Genomic DNA, 22,935 nt, shown 5'->3' on the forward strand with positions numbered 1-22,935 from the left:
GGAAGTCGTGCTCTGTGTAGGTACCAATGGCATGGATAGGACGAATGATGAGGTTCTGCAGAGGGAGTTCATAGAGTTTGATGCTAAGTTAAAGGGCAGGATCTCCAGGGTTGTGATCTCAAGATTCCTACCCGTGTCACATGCTGGTGAGGCCAGAACTAAGCAGATTATATAGCTTATTACACAGCAAAAGAGTTGGTGTAAGAGAAGGGCATAAGATTTTTGGATCTTATGGCTTGTATGGCTTATGAAGATTTTTGGCTCTCTTCTAGAGAAGGTGGGACCCGTACAGAAGGGCTGGTTTGCACCTGAATTGGCGAGGGACTAGTACCCTAGCGGGAAGGTTTGTTAATGCTGCACAGTGGGGTTTAAACTAGAGTTGCAAGAGGATGGGAATCAGAGTGCCAGAAGAGTTTGTGGAGAGGCTGTGAAGGCAGACATTGATAAGACCTCAGACAAAGTCAGGAATCAAAAGGCTGAGCATGCGGTGACAAAATCGAAAAGGGTGAATCCAGGACTGAAGGTGATGTATCTCAGTATGCGCAGTATACAGAATAAGGCAGACGAACCTGCAGGTATGATGTTGTAGGCATCACTGAATCATGGCTGAAAGATTATAGCAGGAAGCTTAATGTCCAAGGATACTCATTGTATCAAAAGAATAGGCAGGAAAGTGTTGCTCTGTTGGTAGAAAATTAAATCAAATCATTACATGGGGTCAGAAGGTGTTGAATCATTGTGGATAGAGCTAAGGAATTGCAAGGGTAAAAATGAATGAATGAATGAGTGAATGAATGAATGAATGAATGATCTTTATTGTCATTATACATAGGTACAATGAAACTCTGTTTGGCTTCCTCTCAGGTAATTAAATAAAGTGGTAGATAAAAACAAGACAGTAATAGAGAAACAGTATTAAATAGATATGTAGCAGAAAATAAGTTGCAGCAGCACCAGAATATCACAGTAATGCACAAAGTGCCATTAGTGCAAGTATTTGAATCCTTGTGTGTGCTCACAGTTTCAGTCATTGTTCTGTGGGAGTGGTGTGATGGAGGCCACAGCTCTGGGGTAGAAGCTGTTCCTCGGTCTATTTGTTCTTGCTTTTAGTGTCCTGAACCTTTTGCTGGATGGCAGCGGGTCAGACAGGGAGTGGCCGGGGTGTGTGGTGTCTCTGGTTACGCTGATTGCTTTCCTCTTGAGTCTGCTGGAGTAGACGGTGTCCAGTCCTGGGAGCTCCATTCTGACAATTCGCTGGGCCGCCTTCACCACGCGATGCTGGTCTTATTGCTCAACAGCTGTGTAGCTGGCACACCACACTCATGACTCCAATGAGTGTTGTATACAGACCCCCAAACAGTAGTAAGTATTTGGCCTACAAATTACAATGGGAGATGGAAAATGCACACCAAAAAGGCAATGTTACAATAGTCATGGGGGACTTCAATATGCAGGTAGATTGGGGTAAATGGGGTTGGTGCTGGATTCCAGGAGGGGGAGTTTCTAGATTACCTACCAGATGGCTTTTTAGAGCAGCTCATGTTTGAGCCCACGAGGGGATCAGTTATTTTGGATTGTTTGCTGTGCAATGAACTGGAATTGATCAGAGAGCTTAAGGTAACTGAACCTTTAGGGGAAAGTGATCATAATATGATCAAATTCACCCTGGAATTTGAGAAGGAGAAGCTAAAGTTAGATGTATCAGTGTTACAGCGGAGTAAAGGGAATTACAGAGACATGTAAGAGGAGTCGGTCAGAACTGATCGGAAAACAACACTGACAGGGATGATGGCAGAGCAGCAATGGCTGGAATTGCAGGAAGCTATTCAGAAGGCACAGGATACGTACATCCCACAGAGGAAGTATTCTAAAGGAAAGATGACACAAACGTGGCTAACAAGAGAAGTCAAAGCCAGCATAAAGAACCAAAGAGAGGGCATATAATAGAGCAAAAATTAGTGGAAAGTTTTAGGATTGCGAAGCTTTAAAAACCAACAGAAGGCAATTTAAAAAGTCATTAAGAAGGCAAAGATGAAATATGAAATTAAGCTAGCCAATAATATGCAAGAGGATACCAAAAGTTTGTTCAGATACATGAAGTGTAAAAGAGAGGTAACGGTAGATATTGGACCCCTGGAAAACAATGCTATAGAGGTAGTAATGGGGGGAGGGGGCAACAAAATAGTGGATGAACTGAATAAGTATTTTGCATCAGTATTCATTATGGTTGAAGTTCCAGGTGTCAGGGGTATGAGGTGTGTGAAGTTACCATAACTAGAGAGGTTTTTGGGAAACTGAAAGGTTTGAAGGTAGATAAGTCACCTAGACCAAATGATGTACTCCCCTCTGAGTCCTCAAGGAGGAGGCTGAATAGATTGTGGAGGCATTGGTAGTGATCTTTCAGGTATTGCTAGATTCTGGAATGGTTCTGGAAGACTGAAAAATTGTAAATGTCACTCCACTCCTCAAGAAGGGAGAGAGGCAGAAGAAAGGTAACTATTGGCCAATTGGTCTGACCTCAGTGATTGGAAAGATGTTAAAGTCAATTCTTAAAGATGAGATCTCAGGATACTTGGAGGCACATGATAAAATAGTCCGCAGTCAGCATGGTTTCCTCAATGGAAAATCTTCCCTGACAAATCTGTTTGAAGAAATAACAAGCAGGGTAGACAAAGGAGAATCACTTGATGTTGAGTACTTAGATTTTCAGAAGGCTTTTGACAAGGTGCCACACATGAGGCTGCTTAACAGGTATGAGCTTATGCCATGTCAGGAAAGGTTCCAGCATGGATAAAGCAGTGGCTGACTGGCAGGAGGCAAAGAGTGGGAATGAATGGAGCCTTTCCTGGCTGGCTGTTGGTGATTAGTGGTGTTCCAAAGGGGTCTGCGTTGGGACCGATTGTTTTTACATTACATGTCAATGATCTGGATGATGGAATTGATGGCTTTATTGCAAAGTTTGCAGGAGACATCGAGATAAGTGTATAGGCAGGTAGTTTTGAGGAAATAGAGAGGCTGCAGAAAGACAAATTAGGAAGCTGGGCAAAGAAATGGCAGATGGAATACAATGTCGGGAAGTGTATGGTCACGCACTTTGGTAGAAGAATGAAAGGGTTGACTATTTTCTAAATGGGGAGAAAATACAAAACTGAGGTGCAATGGGATTTAGGAGTTCTCGTACAGGATTCCCTAAAGGTTAATTTGTAGGTTGAGCCTGTGGTGAGGAAGCCAAATGCAATGCAAGCATTCATTTCAAGAGGACTAGAATATAAAAGCAGAGATGTAATGTTGAAATTTTATAAAGCACTGGTGAGGCCTCACTTGGAGTATTGTGAGCAGTTTTGGGCCCCTTATCCTAGAAAGGATGTGCTGAAACTGGAGAGAATTCAAAAGAGGTTCATGAAAATGATTCCAGGATTGAATGGCTTGTCATATGAAGAGCATTTGTTGGTTTTGAACCTATATTCACTAGAATTCAGAAGAATGAGTGAGGATCTCATTGAAACCTATCGAATGATGAAAGGCCTTGATAGGGTGGATGTGGAGAGGATGTTTCCTGTGGTGGGGGGAGTCTAAGGCCAGAGGACACAGCCTCAGAATAGAGGGTGTTCTTTCAGTATGGAGATGAGAGGAATTTCTTTAGCCAGAGAGTGGTGAGTCTGTGAAATTCTTTGCCACAGGCAGCTGTGGAGGCAAAGTCTTTAAGTATATTTAAGACAGAGGTTGTTAGATGCTTGATTGGACAGGGTATGAAGGAGCACAGGGAAAAGGCAGAAGATTGAGGCTGAAAGGAGATTTGGATCGGCCATGATGAAATGGCAGAACAGATGTGATGGGCCAAATGGCCTAAATCTGCACCTATGTCTCATGATCTTATGGTCTAATAGTGTTATATATTTGCTTAAGACTTTTTCACAGTACTGTATCTACCCATCTGATGCTCTTTAGGTTCCTTTGCTATTTCCGTAGACAAATGGTAATATACAGTTGTTATTACAGGCCATCCACACATGACAAAGACCCAACCTAAAGACACCACTGTATACGAGCAAGCTCCCATAATATTCGAGGTCAAAGTTCAAAGTGAATTTTATTATCAAAGTCCATGCATATCACCATATACAATCCTGAGATTCATTTTCCTGCGGGTATACTCAGCAATTCTAGAGAATAGTGACTATAACAGGATCAATGAAAGATCAGCCAGAGTGCAAAAGACAACAAACTGTGCAAATGCAAATATAAATAAATGGCAATAAATAACGAGAACGTGAGGTAACCACGGCAGCTTGGACGTCGCTCAGATTAACAAGGTCCGCAACAATGGATGGGGAACTGGCCCATCTGACAAGCAATTGGCGAACAGAACAAATCGTAAATGGACGAGAGTGGACTATATATATAAGCTAATCTTATACTTATATTAATATAACATGTATTTATGATATATTTATCTAGAGTAACAATCATTTTATTCTCCTTTACACTCACGTACTGAGGAATGGCAATAAACTATCTTGAATGTGGAATCTTGAAGTGTGGCCTCACCAACTTAGACATAGAATATAGAACAATACAGCACAGTACAGGCCCTTCGGCCCACAATGTTGTGCTGACCCTTAAACCCTGCCTCCCAAATAACCCCCCACCTTATATTCCACCATATACCTATCTAGTAGTCTCTTAAATTTCACTAGTGTATCTGCCTCCACCACTGACTCAGGCAGTGCATTCCACGCATCAACCACTCTCTGAGTAAAAAAACCTTCCTCTAATATCCCCCTTGAACTTCCCTCCCCTTACCTTAAAGCCATGCTGCTTAAAGTATTGAGTTGTGGTGCCCTGGGGAAGAGGCGCTGGCTGTCCACTCTATCTATTCCTCTTAATATCTCGTACACCTCTATCATGTCTCCTCTCATCCTCTCTCCAGAGAGTAAAACCCTAGCTCCCTTAATCTCTGATCATAATCCATACTCTCTAAACCAGGCAGCATCCTGGTAAATCTCCTCTGTACCCTTTCCAATGCTTCCACATCCTTCCTATAGCGAGGTGACTTCTTGTAGAAATCTTTGATGGAGCAAGCAAAATTGCTGAGAGCCTCATCAGATGAAGCAGAGTGACCACTTTAGCTTGGTGACTTGTTCTCAGAGCCTAAATGCAATAAGTTGATGTTCCAGTGGTAGAGCTTTCCCAGGTTGATGCAAGATCCTGAGGAAGGGTCCCGTCCCAAAGCGTTGACTGTTCATTCATTTCCACGGATGCTGCCTGACCTGCTGAGCTTTTCCCACATTTGCCGTGTGTAGCTCTGTATTTCCAGCATCCGCAGAATTTCAGATACAAAACTGCCTGCTTTGTTTAATGGGTCGGACACTTGATTAGAAACGTGCCGTTTACTCCTGTGAGTGACAGAAAGGCTTTCACGTCCCTCGGGGTATAAGCAGTGTGAGGACAAAATAATAACAGAAAGCTTCAGCGCTACATAAACATGCTGGACAGGCTAATAAGTCTTGGCTGGCAGAAAGGAATGGAAGTAGGGGAAGGCGTACACCAGGGATCTAATGCTGCTCTCAGCTAATGATACACCATCGTCTCAGCGGGGAGCATTTAATCAGAACATTGGCTCATAACCCTTTCATGTCTCACACAGATGCCCTGAACACCCGGAACAAGCATGTTATCTGTACCACACTGAAAATCCTGCAGCATCTTGTCGTATCGGGAGAGAGGGTGGGTGAGGCGTTGGTTCCCTACTATCGTCAGATATTGCCTATTCTCAACCTTTTTAAAAACATGAACGGTAAGTGGCAGATGGGGGGGTGGGGGGGTGGGGGTCACCTCCCGAACTCTTCTTTACGACATACTTATTCATGAGTTCTTGCACTGGACGACATAGTAGTGTAGTGGTTAGCACAACGGTTTTCAATGCAGGCGACCCGGGTTCAATACTCGGTAAGGAGTTTGAACTTTCTCTATGTGATCATGCGGGTTCCCTCCAGTTTCACTCCTACAGTCCAACCAGTCGGTAGGTTAGTTGGTCAGTGTAAGTTGCCCAGTGACAATTAAGCTAGCATGGGGTTTCCAGCCAGTGCTGTAGTGGCAGCTGCACTGGACTTCAAGGCGAGTGGTCCCCAACGGCGCCTTGCACATTTTCTGCCTGTTGAGCACTGACGCACCATCAATAACTCTCGGAGACATGAGGCGAGAGATAGGCTTTTATTAGCTGGAAGAAAGCAGCATCAGCAGCAAGAGACCATCACACAACATCCTGGAGACTGAGGGAGGAGCAGTGCCTCCAACCGCCTTTATACAGGGGTCCTGTGGGAGGTGCCGCAGGAGCAGTCAGCAGGGGGGTGTGTACAGATAGGTATATGTAGTTCACCACAAGCGCCAAGCTAGCAACTTGGCAAAAAATACTAAAGAAACGGCAAGGTTGCCACACAGCGCACTACAAGCACAGAGAGGAACAACAACAAAGGGCTGGAAGGACCTTTTCCACAGTGTATCTCAATTATTCTCAATAAATCAAAAGTTTAAAGATGTCTTTCAGAGCTCTGGGGCAATCAGCACCGAGTGTTTTGCATCATTATTTCTGGTGAATGGCACTGAGTTGTGCTCCCAAACAGTATTCTGAATCTGATTCCGAAACTGGATTCCCAATCTGCATTCAGAAACTGATTCCAAAACTGGATTAGAGTCATAGAGAAGTACAGCAGAGAATCGGGCCCTTTGGCCCATCTAGTCCATGCCAAGATCATTTAAACTGCCTATTCGCTTCAACCTGCACTGGAACCACAGCCCTCCACACCCCTACCATCCATGTACCGATCCAAACTTCTCTTAAATGTTGAAATCAAGCTTGCACGCACCACTTGCGCTGGCAGCTCATTCCACACTCTCACCATGTTCTGAGTGACAACATTTCCCCTCGTGTTTCCCTTAAACTTTTCACCTCTCACCCTTAATCGCGACCTCTGGCTGTAGTCCCAGCCAAACTCATTGGAAAAAGCCTATTTATATTTATCCTATCTCTCCTCTTCATAATTTTGTATAGCTCTAGCAAATCTCTCAATCTTCTACGTCCTAAAGAATACAATCCTAACCTGGTCAACCTTTCCTTATAACTGAGGTCTTCCAGTCCATTGTAAATTTTCTCTGCCCTTTTTCAACCATGTTTCATCTATCCTGTAAGTACAAACTGTATTCCGAATCTGATTCTTTGGTAAATGTTGATTTGATCTGCATGAGCAGCTCCATGGAATGTAGCCTCAATGCAGTCCTATTGTAATCGGAATCATTAACAAACAGAAAGATATCAATCAGCCCACTGACTCTGTGACAACTATTCAGCCAATTCCATTGTTTGCCTTACACTCTTGCAACTTTTTTTTGTCTTCCAATATTTTTATCTATTTCTCATTTGAAAGCTGCAGTAAGTCTGTACCCATAACCCACGGCTGCCTGGCAGAGGTTTATATGTTCTCCCTGTTCTTGGAGCGACGGAGGATGAGAGATGATCTGACAGAGGTGTAAAAGATGATGACAGGCATTAATCCTATGGATAGTCAGAGGCTTTTACCCAGGGCTGAAATGGCTAACACAAGGGGGCATGGTTTTAAGGTGCTTGGAAGTAGATACGAGGGGGATGTCAGAAGTAAGATCTTCACACAGAGAGTGGTGAGTGCTTGGAATGGACTGCTGGCGAAGGTGGTAGAGGTGGATACAATAGGGTCTTTTAAGAGACTCTTAGATAGGTACATGGGGCTTAGAAAAATAGAAGGTTATGCGGTAGGGAAAATCTAGGCAGCTTCTAGAGTAGGTTACATGGTCGGCACAACATTGTGGGCCGAAGGGCCTATAATGTGCTGCAGATTTCCTTGTTTCTATGTGACCGCACGGGTTTCCTCCAGGTTCTACGGTCTCCTCCCACATTCTAAAGACGTATTGGTTGCTTAGTTAATTGGTCATTGTAAATTGTCCCGAGATTCGGCTAGGATTAAATGACAGGACTGCTGGGCAGGATGGCCGGAAGGACCTATTCTGCAGTGTATCTCAATAAATAAAAAAGTAGACATTAAATTTCACTTTCAGGGAATGAAATCCAAACAACAAGGGTAGAATGGTGGAGTAACAGTTAGTGTTACAGTCACCCGGGTTCAAAGTTCAAAGTGCATTTATTATCAAAGCATGGATACTGCATACAACCTTGAGTTTCATCTTCTTGCGGGCAGCCACAAAGAAAACACACACCGCGGAGCCCAGTAAAAACCCCCACGCAACGAAGGCTGTCAAACAGCCAAGGTACAAAAAAAGGAGAACAAAGCGAGCAAACAATGAAAAAGTGAACAAGTAACACACGGAACGTGAACTGCAGGGTCCCCGAAAGGGAGTCCACCGCCACGGAACCAGTTCGGCGATGCTGCCGGCCCTTCAAGCCGATGTAGTCACAGAGCCAGCCCAGCATGGAGATGAGTGAAGCTGGTCCCGGAACATGATGGCTGCAGGCCACAGCCTCTGTAAGGAGTCTGTCGGTTCTCCCCATGGCTGCATGGGTTTCCTCCCGCATTCCAAAGGCATACGGCGTCGTGGGTTAATCGGTCGCATAGGTGTGAGTGGGCAGTGCAGGCTTGCTGGGCCAGAAGGGATGCAATCCTGCTGTATAGCACTGTGCAAAAGTTTTATACACATATATATAGCCAGGGTGTTGAGGACTTTTGCACAGAACTGTATTAGTTAATGTGGGGGCAGAGAGCCAGCTTGTAAATCCGGCAGGAACAATGGTTGAGGATGGTGAGGAACGTTGTCCACGGGAGGAATGTGGGACAGGTGGGAGAGAAGAAGTGCCAGGGGCCTATGCAGACACACCCAGGCCTGAGGCACCAGACCAGGTCATTTGCTCCCAAGCAATTGGTTCATTGATCACTACAGAATGACTGGTAGATTTTCTCTTTTTACCTTCAAAGACCAATAATGTAAGGAACCCAAGAAATTTTACTTTTGCCCATATTCCTTTCAATTTTGCCCAGCTGAGGGTCCTACATAAATGGAATAATTAGGAAAACTACTTTAAGCTCACACAACACACCCAGAGTGCTTGTAGCTCATTACACTACAGACTTCCATAAGCGTACCATTAGTGTAACAAATTGGCCAGCAGGATCCAAGCTGTCCAGGATGAACAAGTATGAATTAGCCATAGGATCCAAGCTGTCAAGAATGAAGAAGAACAAATTAGCCAATGGATCCAAGCTGTTGAGGATGAAGAAGAATGAATCAGCCAATAAGATCCATGCTGTCAAGGATGAAGAAGAATGAATTAGCCAATAAGATCCACGCTGTCAAGGATGAAGAAGAACAAATTAGCCAATGGATCCAAGCTGTTGAGGATGAAGAAGAATGAATCAGCCAATAGGGTCCAAACCGTCAAGGATGAAAAAAATCCATTAGCAGCTCCATGGAGCTGGCCACACTGGAATTCTGATTCAACACATGACTTACATTTGCCCTCATCACAACCTGAAGCTTTAAATCACATTAATATTTTTGTTTGAAGGGAGTGAGCATCGTAGCCATAGATAATTAGCCAAGAGTTTGAAGCACGGTTTTACCTTATACAGGAGAAAGCTCGCTGCTGGGCAGTTTTGCTTCAGCTGATAAAATAGATCCTGATATCCAAAGACAGACTGCTTATGGCAGATTATGCCACAGACTTCCTTAAGCATACCATTAGTGTTACAAATTAGCCAGTGGGATCCGAGCTGTCAAGAATGAAGAAGACCCTTTGCTTATTCTAAGCCCCTGAGATAGGGAGCTACCCAATCTACAGACTAAACCTGTCACATTGTAATGCACATAGACTGCATTAAGAATGTATTCAGAATTAAGGCTCTAAGAGTCCACTTAGAACTTAGAACACAATGTCTGTGCTGAACACAATGCCAAATTAAAGTAAATCTCTTCTGCCTGTACATGATCAATATCATTCCATTCCTGCAAATTCATCTATCAGAGAATCTTTTAAAGACCACTTTTATATCTGTTTCTACCAGTCCTCCCCACTATCACAGCAATGTTGTTCAAGGCACCCATTACTCTCTGTAAGGGGGTGGGGGAGGGCACGCAGATTTCATTTGAATTTCCCTCTCACACCTTAAAACATGTCCTCGAGTATTGGACATTTTGACCCCAGGAAAAAGATACTGGCTGTCTATCTCTGTCTGTCATAAACGTATAAATCTCTATCTAGTTTCCTCTCAAACTCTGCTGCTCCTAAATGTGTCCAATTCCTATTTATGACTCGCCAAACTGTGGTCATTCCACACCACGAGCCTTCAGAAGATCCTCCGTATTTTCTGGCCAAGAAAGATCTCCAACCACGCCCTACTCCTTCAGTGTCACCAAGAGGACATGGCTGCAATCACTGTGAAGAAACGTTGGAGATAGATCGAGCAAATGCTGAGGAGGGGTCAACTCCATCAACGAGGCAGCACTCCAACGGACACCTGAAGGGAGGAGGAAACGCAGGAGACCAAAGGCAACTTGGCACCGTATTGTAGAGGTGGAATTGGGGACCCTGAACCTCAAAACGCCCAGGATAGACAGAGATGGTGGACCTTTGTTGCTGCCCTAAATGCTAGCAGCATAACAGGCAGTAACTAAATAACTAACTCTATTTATGACTCATACCCTCGAATCTGGGCAGCATCCTGATAAACCTCCTCTATACCCTTTCCAAAGCCTTCACATCCTTTCTGTAATGGGGCGACCAGAATTCTGCACAATACTTCAAATACACTTATCCAGTTGGAGTCTAGGATTACTTTAAAGTTAATAAAGGCATTTTAAGCTTGGATACTTAAATTTAATGAAGGCACAGGTTGATTTTGAAGCGAACCGCATATAGAATACTGGAGGAACTCAGCAAGTCAAGCAACATCTGTGAAGGGTGATGAACAGCGGACATTTTGGGCCAAGACCCTCCATCAGGAGTGGAAAGGAAGGGACAGAAGCTAGAATGGGGAAGGTGAATGAGTCCAACCTAGCAGGCAACAGGCCAAACCTGGTAAGGGAATACAGGTGACAGAGCCAGGGGATGAAGTAAAAGCTGGAATGTGATAGGTGGAACAGGTAAGGGGCTGAGGAAGAAGGAATCTGATAGGAGGAGACAGTGGAGCATGATAGAAATGGATCTTGTGCATTGATCAGTATTTCCAGCATCTGCAGAACTTCTTGTGTTGACATCATGTTTAATTTTAAAGATATGGAACCCTAGATGGTCTACTTCAATTGGCCCTTGAAACTATGATGCTGCACATTTCCAATGGGTTTTATCGAAACGACATCTTTTATCGCTGATAACTTCATATTATGCTAGACTTGATTTTATATGTTGAACTTCCCAATCACAGAATACCTCAGGGTTAATCATTCCCTGGAATTCTGAGCACTCTCATAGTCTTTGATGGCCGCAGAAAACCTCTGACAAGCATCACTTGCCTTTTAAGGAAACTGTCAATGGTTAAGTGGAAGGTCTCTGTAGACTGTGTGCAGTCTGAGACATGGCAAAATCAGATTCGCCATCGATTTGGTACATACACTCAGTGGTCCAAAGAACAAATAAAATGATACAGCCCAAGTCCCAGAGTAGCCTGACTGTACCTCCTGTACCTAATAAAATGGCCGCTGGGTGTATGTTTGTGGTCTTCTGCTGTAGTCCATCCCCTTCACGGTTTGATGTGTTATGTGTTCACACAGATGTTCTTCTGCACACCACTGTTGTAACACCTGCTGTGTTAAGCTACTGTCGCCTTCCTGTCAGCGTGAACCAGTCTGGCCATTCTTCTCTGACCTTTCTCATTAACAAGATGTTTTTGCCCACGGAACTGCTGCTCACTGGGTGTTTTAGGCACCATTCTCTGTACTGAATGGTATGTGTAAAAACCCCTGGGAATCAGCGGTTTCTGAGATACTCAAAACACCCTTTCTAGCACCAAAAATCATTCCGCATCAAAATTACTCAGATCACATTTCTTCCCCATTCTGATGTTTGGTCTGAACAACAACTGAACTTTCTTGACCATGTCTGCACACGATTTGCTGGTTAGATCTTTTAAACATGAGAAAGCCTGCAGATGCTGAAAATTCAGAGCAACGCACACACAAAATGGTGGAGAAACTCAGCAGATCAGGCAGCATCCACGGAAATGAATAAACAGTCTACGACTTGGGCTAAGATCCTTCTTCAGGACTGAGAAGGAAGGGGGGACATGCCAGAATAAAAAGGTGGGGGGAGGGGAAGGAGGCTAGCAAAAAGGTGATAGGTGAAGCCAGGTGGGTGGGAAAGGTCAAGGGCTGGAGAAGATAGGAGAGGAGCGTGGACCATTTGGAGAAAGAGAAGGAGGAGGGGCCCCAAGGAAGGTGATAGGCAGGTGAGAAGAGGTAAAAGGTCAAAGTGGGGAATAGAGGAAAGGGAGGGCAGAAATTTGTTTAAAGAAGGAGAAATCAATATTCATGTCATCAGGTTGGAGGCTACCCAGACGGAATATAAGATGTTGCTCCTCCACTCTGAGGCTACATCCACACTACGCCGGATAAATCTGTAACTGAAGCTTTTTCTCTTCGTTTTTACACTCTGTCCACACTAAAATGGCGTTTTCGTTCCCTGAAACCGGAGCTTTTCAGAAATGCTGTCCGGGGTGTGTAATTTTGAAAACGCCACTTGGGCATATCAGTGAGGATGGGGTAACCGGACAAATCTGAAAACACTGTCAGATGGCAGCGTGTCATTTCATTGTTTTCCTGAACACACCCCCCCCACACACACAATCTAACAATTTCAGAACAGACGGCAACAAGACTGAAGCCGGAAGAGTTAGAAATGTACTCACCAAATACTTTGACCCATAATTTACTGAATAAATAAGTATACTCACTTTGCCCTGTTTTCTGTCCTTGCTTGTATGAAGGTGGTTTACCTATTTATGCAAGTACTTCTCTGACAATAGATGTGTAACAGCCTAATGTAACATTGTATGGAAATACAAGATAATACTGATGCAGACATGTTTTATACTTTTAACAAGGGCCTTTATTAATGCAACAGAGTTAGTCAGTTTTTCGATGTTCGTCGTCAGCCGGGTCATACTATCTATGAACTCCCTGTTGGTTGCCTCCATACACTCCAGTATTTGTTTTTTTTTACTTTTAAGTCCTCCTGCGCGAAAGCCAACAGCTGCCCGTCATTTAAGTTTTTCTAGTCTGTAACTGAACAAACGCGCACTTTCACAGCGAGATTCGACACCAAACATGTCGCTTGTTTTCGGCAGATGTGTCTTGTGCATGCACAGTAGGAGGAGATTCGCCAAAATATCCGTTTCAATGTGGACAGAGATATTTTTGAAAATGTCTAGTGTGGACCCCTATTGTTTTTACGCGAAACCGGCGTTTTCAAAAGTATCCGGTCTAGTGTGGATGTAGCCTATGGGCAGCCTCATTGTGGAACAAGAGGAGGCCATGGACTGACAAATGGGAGCGAGAATGGGATTAGGTATTTGCATTAACGAGCGGGTGTACAGGCATACCTAATAAAGTGGCCACTGAGTGAACATTGATCTGAAAGTTGTTTGAACCTCTGTAAGTAAAGTGACTGTTGCGAGTTCAAAGTTGATGCCTACATCAATAAAACCGAGGGAATGTAATGTCAGGCTGTCACATAAAGTGACTGAGTAGTGACGGAAAGTTATTCCTGTTTAAAATTCAGTTTCAGACTATCAGACAAAGCCCTACTTATGAGCTAATCTACATGTGTAGGCCTTTTTTTTCTTAGGGAAATGCCACCTTCTGTGCAAAATTTGTATTTGATGGATTTATATACAACATTAGAAAAGTAATATTGAATGATCTCTCTAGTCAGTTCAAGCAATTGCTCCTGGAAAATCACTTTGCATCCTCTTACACGGAGACAGATGAAAGGATTCTGAGCTGCTTCTCAACCTGCCAATTTCAATGGCTCGGGCATCAAAAAATTCCCAACAGAAGAATAAGCAGCATGTCATACAATTGAAGAACTTCATAATACGGCAGGTTATTTGCCCACCATTAGCTGCCTGGATTAGAGGTCATGTGCCGTAAGGAGAAGTTGGCCAACCTTGCGTTTGTTTTCTCTGAAGTGCTGGAGGCTCAGGGAAGACTTGCTAGAGGTCTGTACAATTTTGAGCGGCATAGACAGAGTATCTTTTTTCCAGGATTGAAATATCTGATGCTAGAGGGCATGCATTTAAGGTGAGAGGGGGTAAACTCAAAGAAGATAACCAAAGCAGATACTACCACACAACAAAGATTTTGCTTCCTGAATATTTTTGGGCGTATCTTATGGATTTTGGGCTGCTGATCATGATAGTCACCACGAATTTTCCCTTTCATGCACCATTTTTTCAAAGTCACCTATATTTCTCATTTCAGTTCATAATTCAAGTCAGAATAATTGATACCAAGATTAAGAAAGTTCACAAATCAGACCGGTCATCAATCTGAAGAACTTCTCGAAGGGCCAAAGAAAATCACGTGGAAGGCATTCAGGGACTTGGTTGAAAATTTTCTTGGCAACTACAGATTTCCAAACTACATACAGCTGGTTGACAATATGCTTTGAGCATACGAAACCATGAAGTGCAGCATACCACTAAAGATTCATCTTCTGCAATCCCATTTAGACTTCTTCTCTGCTAATTTTGGCACTGTCGGTGACGAGCACAGTGAACGATTTCACCAGGATATTGCAGTCATCAGCACCATTATGCAATTAAACACATTATATTCAGTTAAACTTAATTTCTTGTTTCTCCAAATTCCTACGTGATGCAAGCTGTCTGAAATCATTTTTGCGTTCGGCTTCAAGTGGTCTATCATAAACAAAAGAAAAATTTGAGGAAGCAACAAAAAATTTGATGTCAAGTGTATTTTGCAGAGAGTGGTGGGTGCCTGGACAGCAGTACCAGGAGTGATGATGGAGCCAAATATGACAGGAGCTGAAGATGCTCTTAGGTAGGCACATGAAGATATGAACACATGAAGAAGCTCTTTTATAACCACAAAGCTGGGTGCTGAGCCCTCTGCTCTAATGGTTTCATACCTAAGATTGTGCGCTACTAAAATCGGGCAGGAAGCGCAGGAGTTTCCGCATCACCTGGTTCAGGAATAGTTATTACCCTACAAACGGGTTCCCAACCTGTGGTCCATGGACCCCTTGGTCAATGGCATAAAAAAGATAGTTATATAACCAGAAGACTCTTAAGCCATTACATTCATCACAACTCTGAACTAATTCCATAACCTACAGACACATTGTTAAGAACTCTACAATGCATGTTCTGAATATTAATTATTTACTTTTTTATCTACATAGTTTACCTTCTTTTGCATATTGGTTGTTTGTCAGTCTTTGTTTATGTATAACTTTTAAATAAATTCTGTTGAATTTCTTTATATTCCTGTAAATGCATGCAAGAAGACGTAAATGGTAAATGGTTCGTTCGTTCCTTATGTTCCATGTCGTATGATATGGGAGATCATGGTCTCATGACCATGATTGTTCTTGGCATTTTTTTCTACAGAACTGGTTTGCCATTGCCTTCTTCTGGGCTGTGCCTTTACAAGATGGGTGATCCCGGCCATTATCAATACTCTTCAGAGATTGTCTGCCTGGCATCAGCGGTTGCATCACCAGGACTTGTGATGTGCACCGGCTGCTCGTACGACCATCCACCACCTGCTCCCATGGCTTCACGTGACCCCGTTTGGTGGGGGGGAGGGGGGATGGGTTCTAAGCAGGTGCCTCCCCTACGTTTTGCCCAAGGTTGACCTCCAGGCTAGTGGAGTAAAGCAACTCCTTTGTTAGAGACAAAGCTCCATTCAAAAATTGCCATTAAAATTAAGTTTTGATCACAAATTCAATTTGACTTCGACTTAAGTGGTTGATCCCTAAAGAAAATGAATCTCATGGTAGTATATAGTGATGTTTACACTCAATGATAATAAATTTACTGTGACTTAGACTTTGAATGTGTAAAAAATGGAAGGATGTGGGCGTTGTGTAGGCAGAAAGGATTTGTTTATTTGTGCATTTGATTACTAATGTGATTATTTACGCATGAGATTGCCGGCCGAAGGGCCTGTTCTTGTGCTGTACTCTTCTTTGTTCTATGATCCAGCATGTCCAGGCAGGTCAATAAATGCCTGTTGAGACTGACCCCACTTCCAACATCTCAGTTCATTACAGCTTGCTAGCAGCTTCAGTGTGTATGCTCTCAGTGCACGACGGGAGTGATACCTCTTGCTGATGGAGAGAGGCTATGGCATGTCGAACTGTTGGGGTGAACAGCGGCTTTTGACGGATGGCAGATCGTGGTCTCTTTGGGGCCTTTGCTATTGCATGCATGCCGGGTGATGGGAGTGGCGGGGGGGGAAGGTGCTGCTGCTTGTGTGTAGGAAGGGGGCCTTTGGAGTTCTAACATTTTTCCTGTCACTCATTCTTTGGGGATTTTGTTCGTGTTTCATGGATGTCTGTGAAGAGTAAGAATTTCAGGTGGAATACTGTCTACATCCTCTGATATTAAATGGAACCATTGAATCATCAGGGGGTGTCTCTAACTAGACTCAATTCCCTTCTAATCCTTCTGTCAATTACTTTTAATGTATGAGTCCTGGCTGATCTCCTCATGAGCAAAGAAAACAAGTCCTTTATTTTCACCTTGTACGGGGAATCATATCCGGGCAGATGGACCTTTTGAACCATGAAGGAACGGACAAGGAAATCATGGAGGGAGTTATCCCTGTGGAAAACGGGGGGGGGGGGGGAGGTAAAGATGTGCTTGGTGGTAGGAACCACTTTGGAGGTGGCAGAGGTTGCGGAGAATGATGTGTTGGACGTGGAGTCAACAGTGCACTGTCCTAGTGATGAGACCTTGGTGGTAGAAGAGTATTCATTAGTCTCACAACCTGAGGGAAGAAGCAGGCAGTCCTAGTCTTGATGATCCTGTACCTCCTTCCTGGCAGCAGTGGGTCAAAGAGATTGAGTTGAGACTGGTATCAAACATTATGTTCTAGACCCAATATCGCCAGGCGCTCAATACTCTACCAATAGTTCTCCTAGCATTCTTACTTGCTGTCCATTATGGCGTTTAGGGCAGCAATGAAGGTCCTCCATCTCTGGTGGTGTTCAGGGCTTCCTTCATCGTGTCAGTAGCTTTCTCTCAGCTTTCACCAGCGTCAGCCATGCAAGTCCCTGGTGGAGACTCAGGAATACCTTCGCACTCAGATGTAGAAGGATTCGTCATTGCTGTTTCTGTAACAATTTTGTTTGACCAGTCAGGGTTGTTAGCCCTGAGCTAAACCCCCAAACCTGGAAGACCGGTGGCCCACTCTCATCTGGCCTCTACCCTTTGACCTGTTTGTCATTGGTGACCCCACCGAGCATAAAGCCCTGACTCCAGCCAACGTAGCTCTCCGGGACATTGAGGCATGCAAGCCTCCAAACCCTACGGCAAGGTCGTGGTCCTCTTGGTGGTCCCACCATGATAATAGTCTATTTCAATCAGGTCATAATGCTTTCATTGCTTTCTGAGTGAAGTAGGCTTAGGGGTCAATGTATAGGAGGCAACCTGAACGGCCAACTCTTTGCAATCTTCACCTGCTACCCTCATCGATTCCCATTAATTTCCTTATTGTGTGTAACCTTTGACACATTCTGATGAGACATAGTATGATACCTCAACTGAACAGCACCACCCCCCTCCCCCAAGTTTCTTCCTCTTCCTCTCAGAGTTCTGCTTTCTTGAGGCCGTAACTTAAGCCATTTTTAATAAAAAGAGAAGCTTTCATCTGGCCGTGACGTCACGGCAACTCCCAAGCTGATTCTGGATAGAAATTTTTGAACTGAAGACCAGTCCCAGAAATACTTGTGAAGTTCGAGTCCACTGCAAATGGGACACATGTCCCATAAAGCATGTCATTTTTCTTTCTCTTTAAGTACTTGGGGATAAGAAATTTGAATATTTATAACATTAATTAATTAATAGGAACAAAGAAGCAACTTTTTAAAATGAGAAGTTTAATTTATTCATCACTAAAACAATAATGGGAGAGGGCTGAGATCCATTCTGGTAGAGGAAATAACTAGAACTGCACAGACACAAGGCAGTCATAAAATTCAGGACTACACATTGTGCAGGAGAGAAGGATTAGATTAATTTTAGAGTGGGTTAAAAGGTCAGCACACAATTCTGGGCCAAAGGGCCTCTGCTGTGCAGTAATGATCTACATTCTTACTTACTTGCTGCCCATTATGCCATTGGCTTTTAGGGCAGCAATGAAGGTGTTCAAGGATTCAGAGTAGCTTCCTCTCGGTTTTCACTACTGTCAGCCATGGCAAGTCCCGGGTGGAGACTCAGGAATACCGTCGCACTCAGTTGTAGAAGGATTCTTCATTGCTGTTTCCGAAACAGTTTTGTTTTACTAGTCAAGGTTGTTAGCCCTGAGCGGATCCCCCAAACCTGGACGACTGGCAGACCTCACTTCGTCTGGCCTCTCCCCTTTGATCTATGGGTAACCCAACCAAAAACTCTGACTCCAGCAAACAGAGCTCTCCGATTCATTGAAGCACGCAAGCCTCCAAACCATGATAAGGTTGTGGTCCCCTTGGAGAGATCACACACAAAATGCTGGAGGACCTCAGCAGATCAGGCAGTATCTACAGAGAGGAATAAACAGTCAAAGTTTTGGGCCAAGACCACTCGTCTGGACTGGAATGGGAGGGGGCATAAGCCAGAATAAGAAGTTGAGGAGGGCGGGGCGGAAAGAGTACGAGATGGCAGGTGATAGGTGAGACCAGGTGAGGGGTAAGGTGTGTGGGTTGGGGAGGGAGGGGTGAATTTAGAAGCTGGATGGTAATAGGTGGAAAAGGTAAGAGGATGAAGAAGAAGGAATCTGATAGGCAAGGAGAGTGCACTATGGGAGGAAGGGAAGGAGGTGATAGGCAAGTGAAGAGAGGGGTAAGGGTCTGTCAAGTCAAGTCAACTCTATTGTCATTTATCTATGTACGTGTATCCCGTCAAACGGGATGTCTCCAGACCAGGGTGCAAAGCATAGTAGTACACATAACACACAAGTAACACCCAATAACTTAGGAAAGTAAGTATTAAATTTATAGATGAATCAAATATAGATAAACAAATTAAAGTCCATAAATTAAATATTGCAAGGTTCAGTACAAATTATCCGATGGCACTTCGAATGCAGCGCAGCAGGGAGCTCAGAAGCCTATTGACCTGAGGGACCCTTCTTGTCTTTATGCATTGGCGTCTCCTGCCTGATGTAGAAAGTCAATGAGGATGCTAGATAATGCTAAGGGCCCTGTGTACGATCAATGTTCCTGACAGAAGGTAGAGAGTCCCCTATGATTCTCCCAGCTGCTCTCACAGTCCTTCCTAGGGGCTTCCTGTCCGATGCTCTGCTGCTCCCATTCCAGATGAGAGGCTGATTGTCAAGATGCTCTCAATGGCACTCTTTAAAATTCAGGGAAGATTGGTGGGGCATGGGGAGTCTGGCTTGCCTCAGTCTCCTCAGGAAGTGGAGGCGCTGCCGTGCCTTCTTATTCAGGGTGCTGATACTCAAACCATTTGAGGTCAACTCGCAGGAACTTGGTGCTCTGAGCTCTCTCTACGGGTGAGCCGCATATTCACCGAGATTCGCAGAATCGTTCCCTCGGTCTCCTCCAAGTTCAGACTTAGTTTGTTGTTCTCACACCAGTTCCACTTCCTCTCTACGCTGACTCATCGTCGTCGTTGACCAGACATTGCTGTGTCATCCGCAAGCCCGATGACACTGTTTGAGCTGGATCCTGTGACACAGTCACGTGTCAGCAGTGTGAACAGTGGCGGGCTGAGCAGGCAGCCCTAGAGAGCGCTAGCGCTCAGTGTAACGGACTAGCGTTGTTGCTGCCCACATACATTGACTGTGGCCTTTCTGTTAAGAAGAGGTGAGATAGAAATGGGAATAGAGAGAAGGGGGGAATTAAAGTTCATTTTTTGCCATTTTTGCTTATACAGGCCTATTTGTGTAAATTAATTTTGTTTGTTATTTAATATCCAAGTTGCAAAAAGTAACAACACAGAAATTCATCCCCCAGTGAGTTGTACAAGGTGTTATGTATACAGTAAAAGCATTGACATGTTGTATATCGCTTCTGAAACTCGGTTCCATTGGCTCTAAAATCATCAAAGGGCTGCCTTAGACAATGGCCCAGATGCAACCCTCACTGAATATCCAATTCTTTACCAAGACTTCCTCTTACAGCTCTGATTTACAGGTGCCTCTGCTCCTGAACCTTGGTTACCTGCTGCTAACATCCTCATAGAGTCATAGAAAAGTACAGCGCAGAAACAAGCCCGTCGGCCCATCTAGTATATGCTCTCACTCCACAAAGTTCTTCATTCATCACCCTACATTATCTTTTGGGCTAGCATGCTGGTCTGCAGATCCAACCTTGCCCACCCCAAACCTCCTAATGCCCCCTATTCCTCTAATTCTGTTGTGTGGTTACTTAAATCGAGTATGATGTTCTCCTAAGGGATTATTCAATTAATGTAGAACACCTGTGCGTGACTCCGTTTAACGTGGAGAAGCTGAGGCACAGGTAGTCTCCACACAGTCCTTGACAAATCAGGGTCAGGGTCCAGTGGCGTGGAATGCAAGATGACTGGGGACCCTTTCCTGCTCCATCCTTCCTCAGCCTTCACTGCTGTTGTGATGTATCATCATATTCCACCATTGAGTTCGCACTTCATCTGTAAACTCCCCTTATCCTTACCAACCTGGGCTCCCTACCTGGAGCTAATCCCCAGACAACATCACTCTCGGGAGCTCAGGAACTCATAAGCTTCTCCACCAGGACGAGGCGACAATCCTCAGACAAGACTCCTCCAGTCCTAAGATACTCTACGATCATCCATCTCCAAACCTGGTCTTTTGTGTTTTCCTTGTTTCAATTGGCTGCCTGTGACATTAGCATTGGTATTGCTTTATTATTGGCACAGGTAACAACGAAAAGCTTTTGTTCTGTTTGCCATCCACACAGATCATGCCTTAGACTGCTGTGACGTGAATAAAGTCATCAGGGAGGCACTGAAGCTGGTGGATGTAGAAGTGTTTTATTCAACAAAAATGATCAGCAGCCATCATATTGAGACCCTCTTGGAGGAAGAGTCCTTCTGACCCCCAATACCCCGAAACCTCATCCTTAATAATAGTCTCCAACACTTTCTCAACCACTGAGGGTAGGCTAACTGGCCTATAATTTCCTTTTTTTTTGCCTTCCTCCCTTCTTAGAGAGTGAAGTGACATTTGCAATCGTCCAGTCCTCCAGGACCATGCCAGAATCAAATGATTCTTGAAAGATTATGACCAATGCATCAATTATCTCTTCACGACCTCTCCCAGGACTCTGGGATGTAGTCCATCTGGTCCAGGTGACTTATCCACCTTAAGACCTTTGAGTTTGCCTAGCTCTTTTTTCTTTGTAATAGCAAAGGCAACAAATGATAAAATAGGTCAAAAGTCAGCATGGTTTCTGTAAAGGGAAATCTTGCCTGCCAATTTCTTTAGAGCTCTTCGAGGAAATCAAAAGCAGGGTGGACAATGGAAATACAGTAGGTGTCATGTACTTGGATTTTCAGAAGGCATTTGATAAGGTGCCTCACAGATGGAATACAGTGTTGGGAAATGCATGGTAATGCATTTTGGTAAAAGACCAACAGTGTAGACTATTATCTAAATGGGGAGAAGGTTCAAACATCAGAGATGCAGAGGGACTTAGGAGTTCTTGTGCAAGACTCCCAGAAGGTAAATTTACAGGTTGGGTCTGTGGTAAAGAAGGCAAATATAATGTTGGCACTTATTTAAAGGGGAATGGAATATAAAAGCAAGGAGATAATGCAGAGCCTTCATAAGACACTAGTCAGGATGTACTTGGAGTATTGTCAACAGTTTTGGCGCCATGTCTCAGAAAAGATGTGTTGTCATTGGAGAGAGTCCAGAAGAGGTTCATGAGGATGATTCCAGGAATGAAGAGGTTAACATATAAGGTGCGTTTGGCAGCTTTGGGCCTGTACTCACTGGAAGAATGCGTGGGGATCTCATTGAAACCTGCTGAATGTTGAAAGGACTAGATTGGATGGATATGGATAGGATGTTTCCTATGGTGGGGGTATCCAGAACTAGAGGGCAGAGCCTCAGAGTTGAGGAGTGACCTTTTAGAACTGAGGTAAGGCAGAATAGATTTAGCTAGAGAGCAGTGAATCTGTGGGTGGTGCAGTGGAGGCCAAGTCCATGGGTATATTTAAAGTGGAAGTTGATAGTTTCCTGATCGGTCAGGGCATAGGATGTGGCGAGAAGGCAGGTGCATGGGATTGAGTGGGATCCAGGATCAGCCATGATGGAATGGAAGAGCAGACTTGATGGGCTGAATGGCCTAATTCTGCGCCTATGTCTTATGGTCTTACGGTCTACATGGATAGTAGGGATATGGATGGCTATGGTCCCGGTGCAGGTTGATTGGAGCAGCCCATTGAAATAGTCTCAGCATGGACTAGAAGGGCTGAAGGGCTTATTTCTGCCCTGTATTGCTCTATGACTGAATGGGGGGGAAAGAAGCGGTCACTGTTTGAATGGTTTCAGGCAGAATATTGCCACACAGCAGGGGACTGACTACCTTGGAAAGTTCAAAGCAAATCAATTCATCAAATGCCTTCAGTCTATAACACCATAAATAACATGCTCTCAGTCCAGTTCATGAGGAATGTCAAATGGTTTAAACACACAGCCGAGTGTATCAGTGGGATTATCAGGTTGCACCAGAATTTCCATTTTATCCTGAACCACAATTCA

At 44.1% G+C, this 22,935-nt stretch overlaps 1 protein-coding gene across 1 annotated transcript in view; it reads left to right on the top strand.

Moving 5' to 3' along the window:
* The window catches only part of LOC132380627 (parkin coregulated gene protein-like), a 175,821-nt gene that overhangs the window by 40,779 nt on the left and 112,107 nt on the right, over nucleotides 1-22,935 (top strand). The window contains exon 4 of the mRNA XM_059949567.1: nucleotides 5,648-5,797. Coding sequence (XP_059805550.1) covers nucleotides 5,648-5,797 — 150 coding nt within the window. The remainder of the gene's footprint in view (nucleotides 1-5,647; nucleotides 5,798-22,935) is intronic.

This window comes from Hypanus sabinus, chromosome 24 (genome assembly GCF_030144855.1).
Source record: "Hypanus sabinus isolate sHypSab1 chromosome 24, sHypSab1.hap1, whole genome shotgun sequence".
Classification (NCBI taxonomy): domain Eukaryota; kingdom Metazoa; phylum Chordata; class Chondrichthyes; order Myliobatiformes; family Dasyatidae; genus Hypanus; species Hypanus sabinus.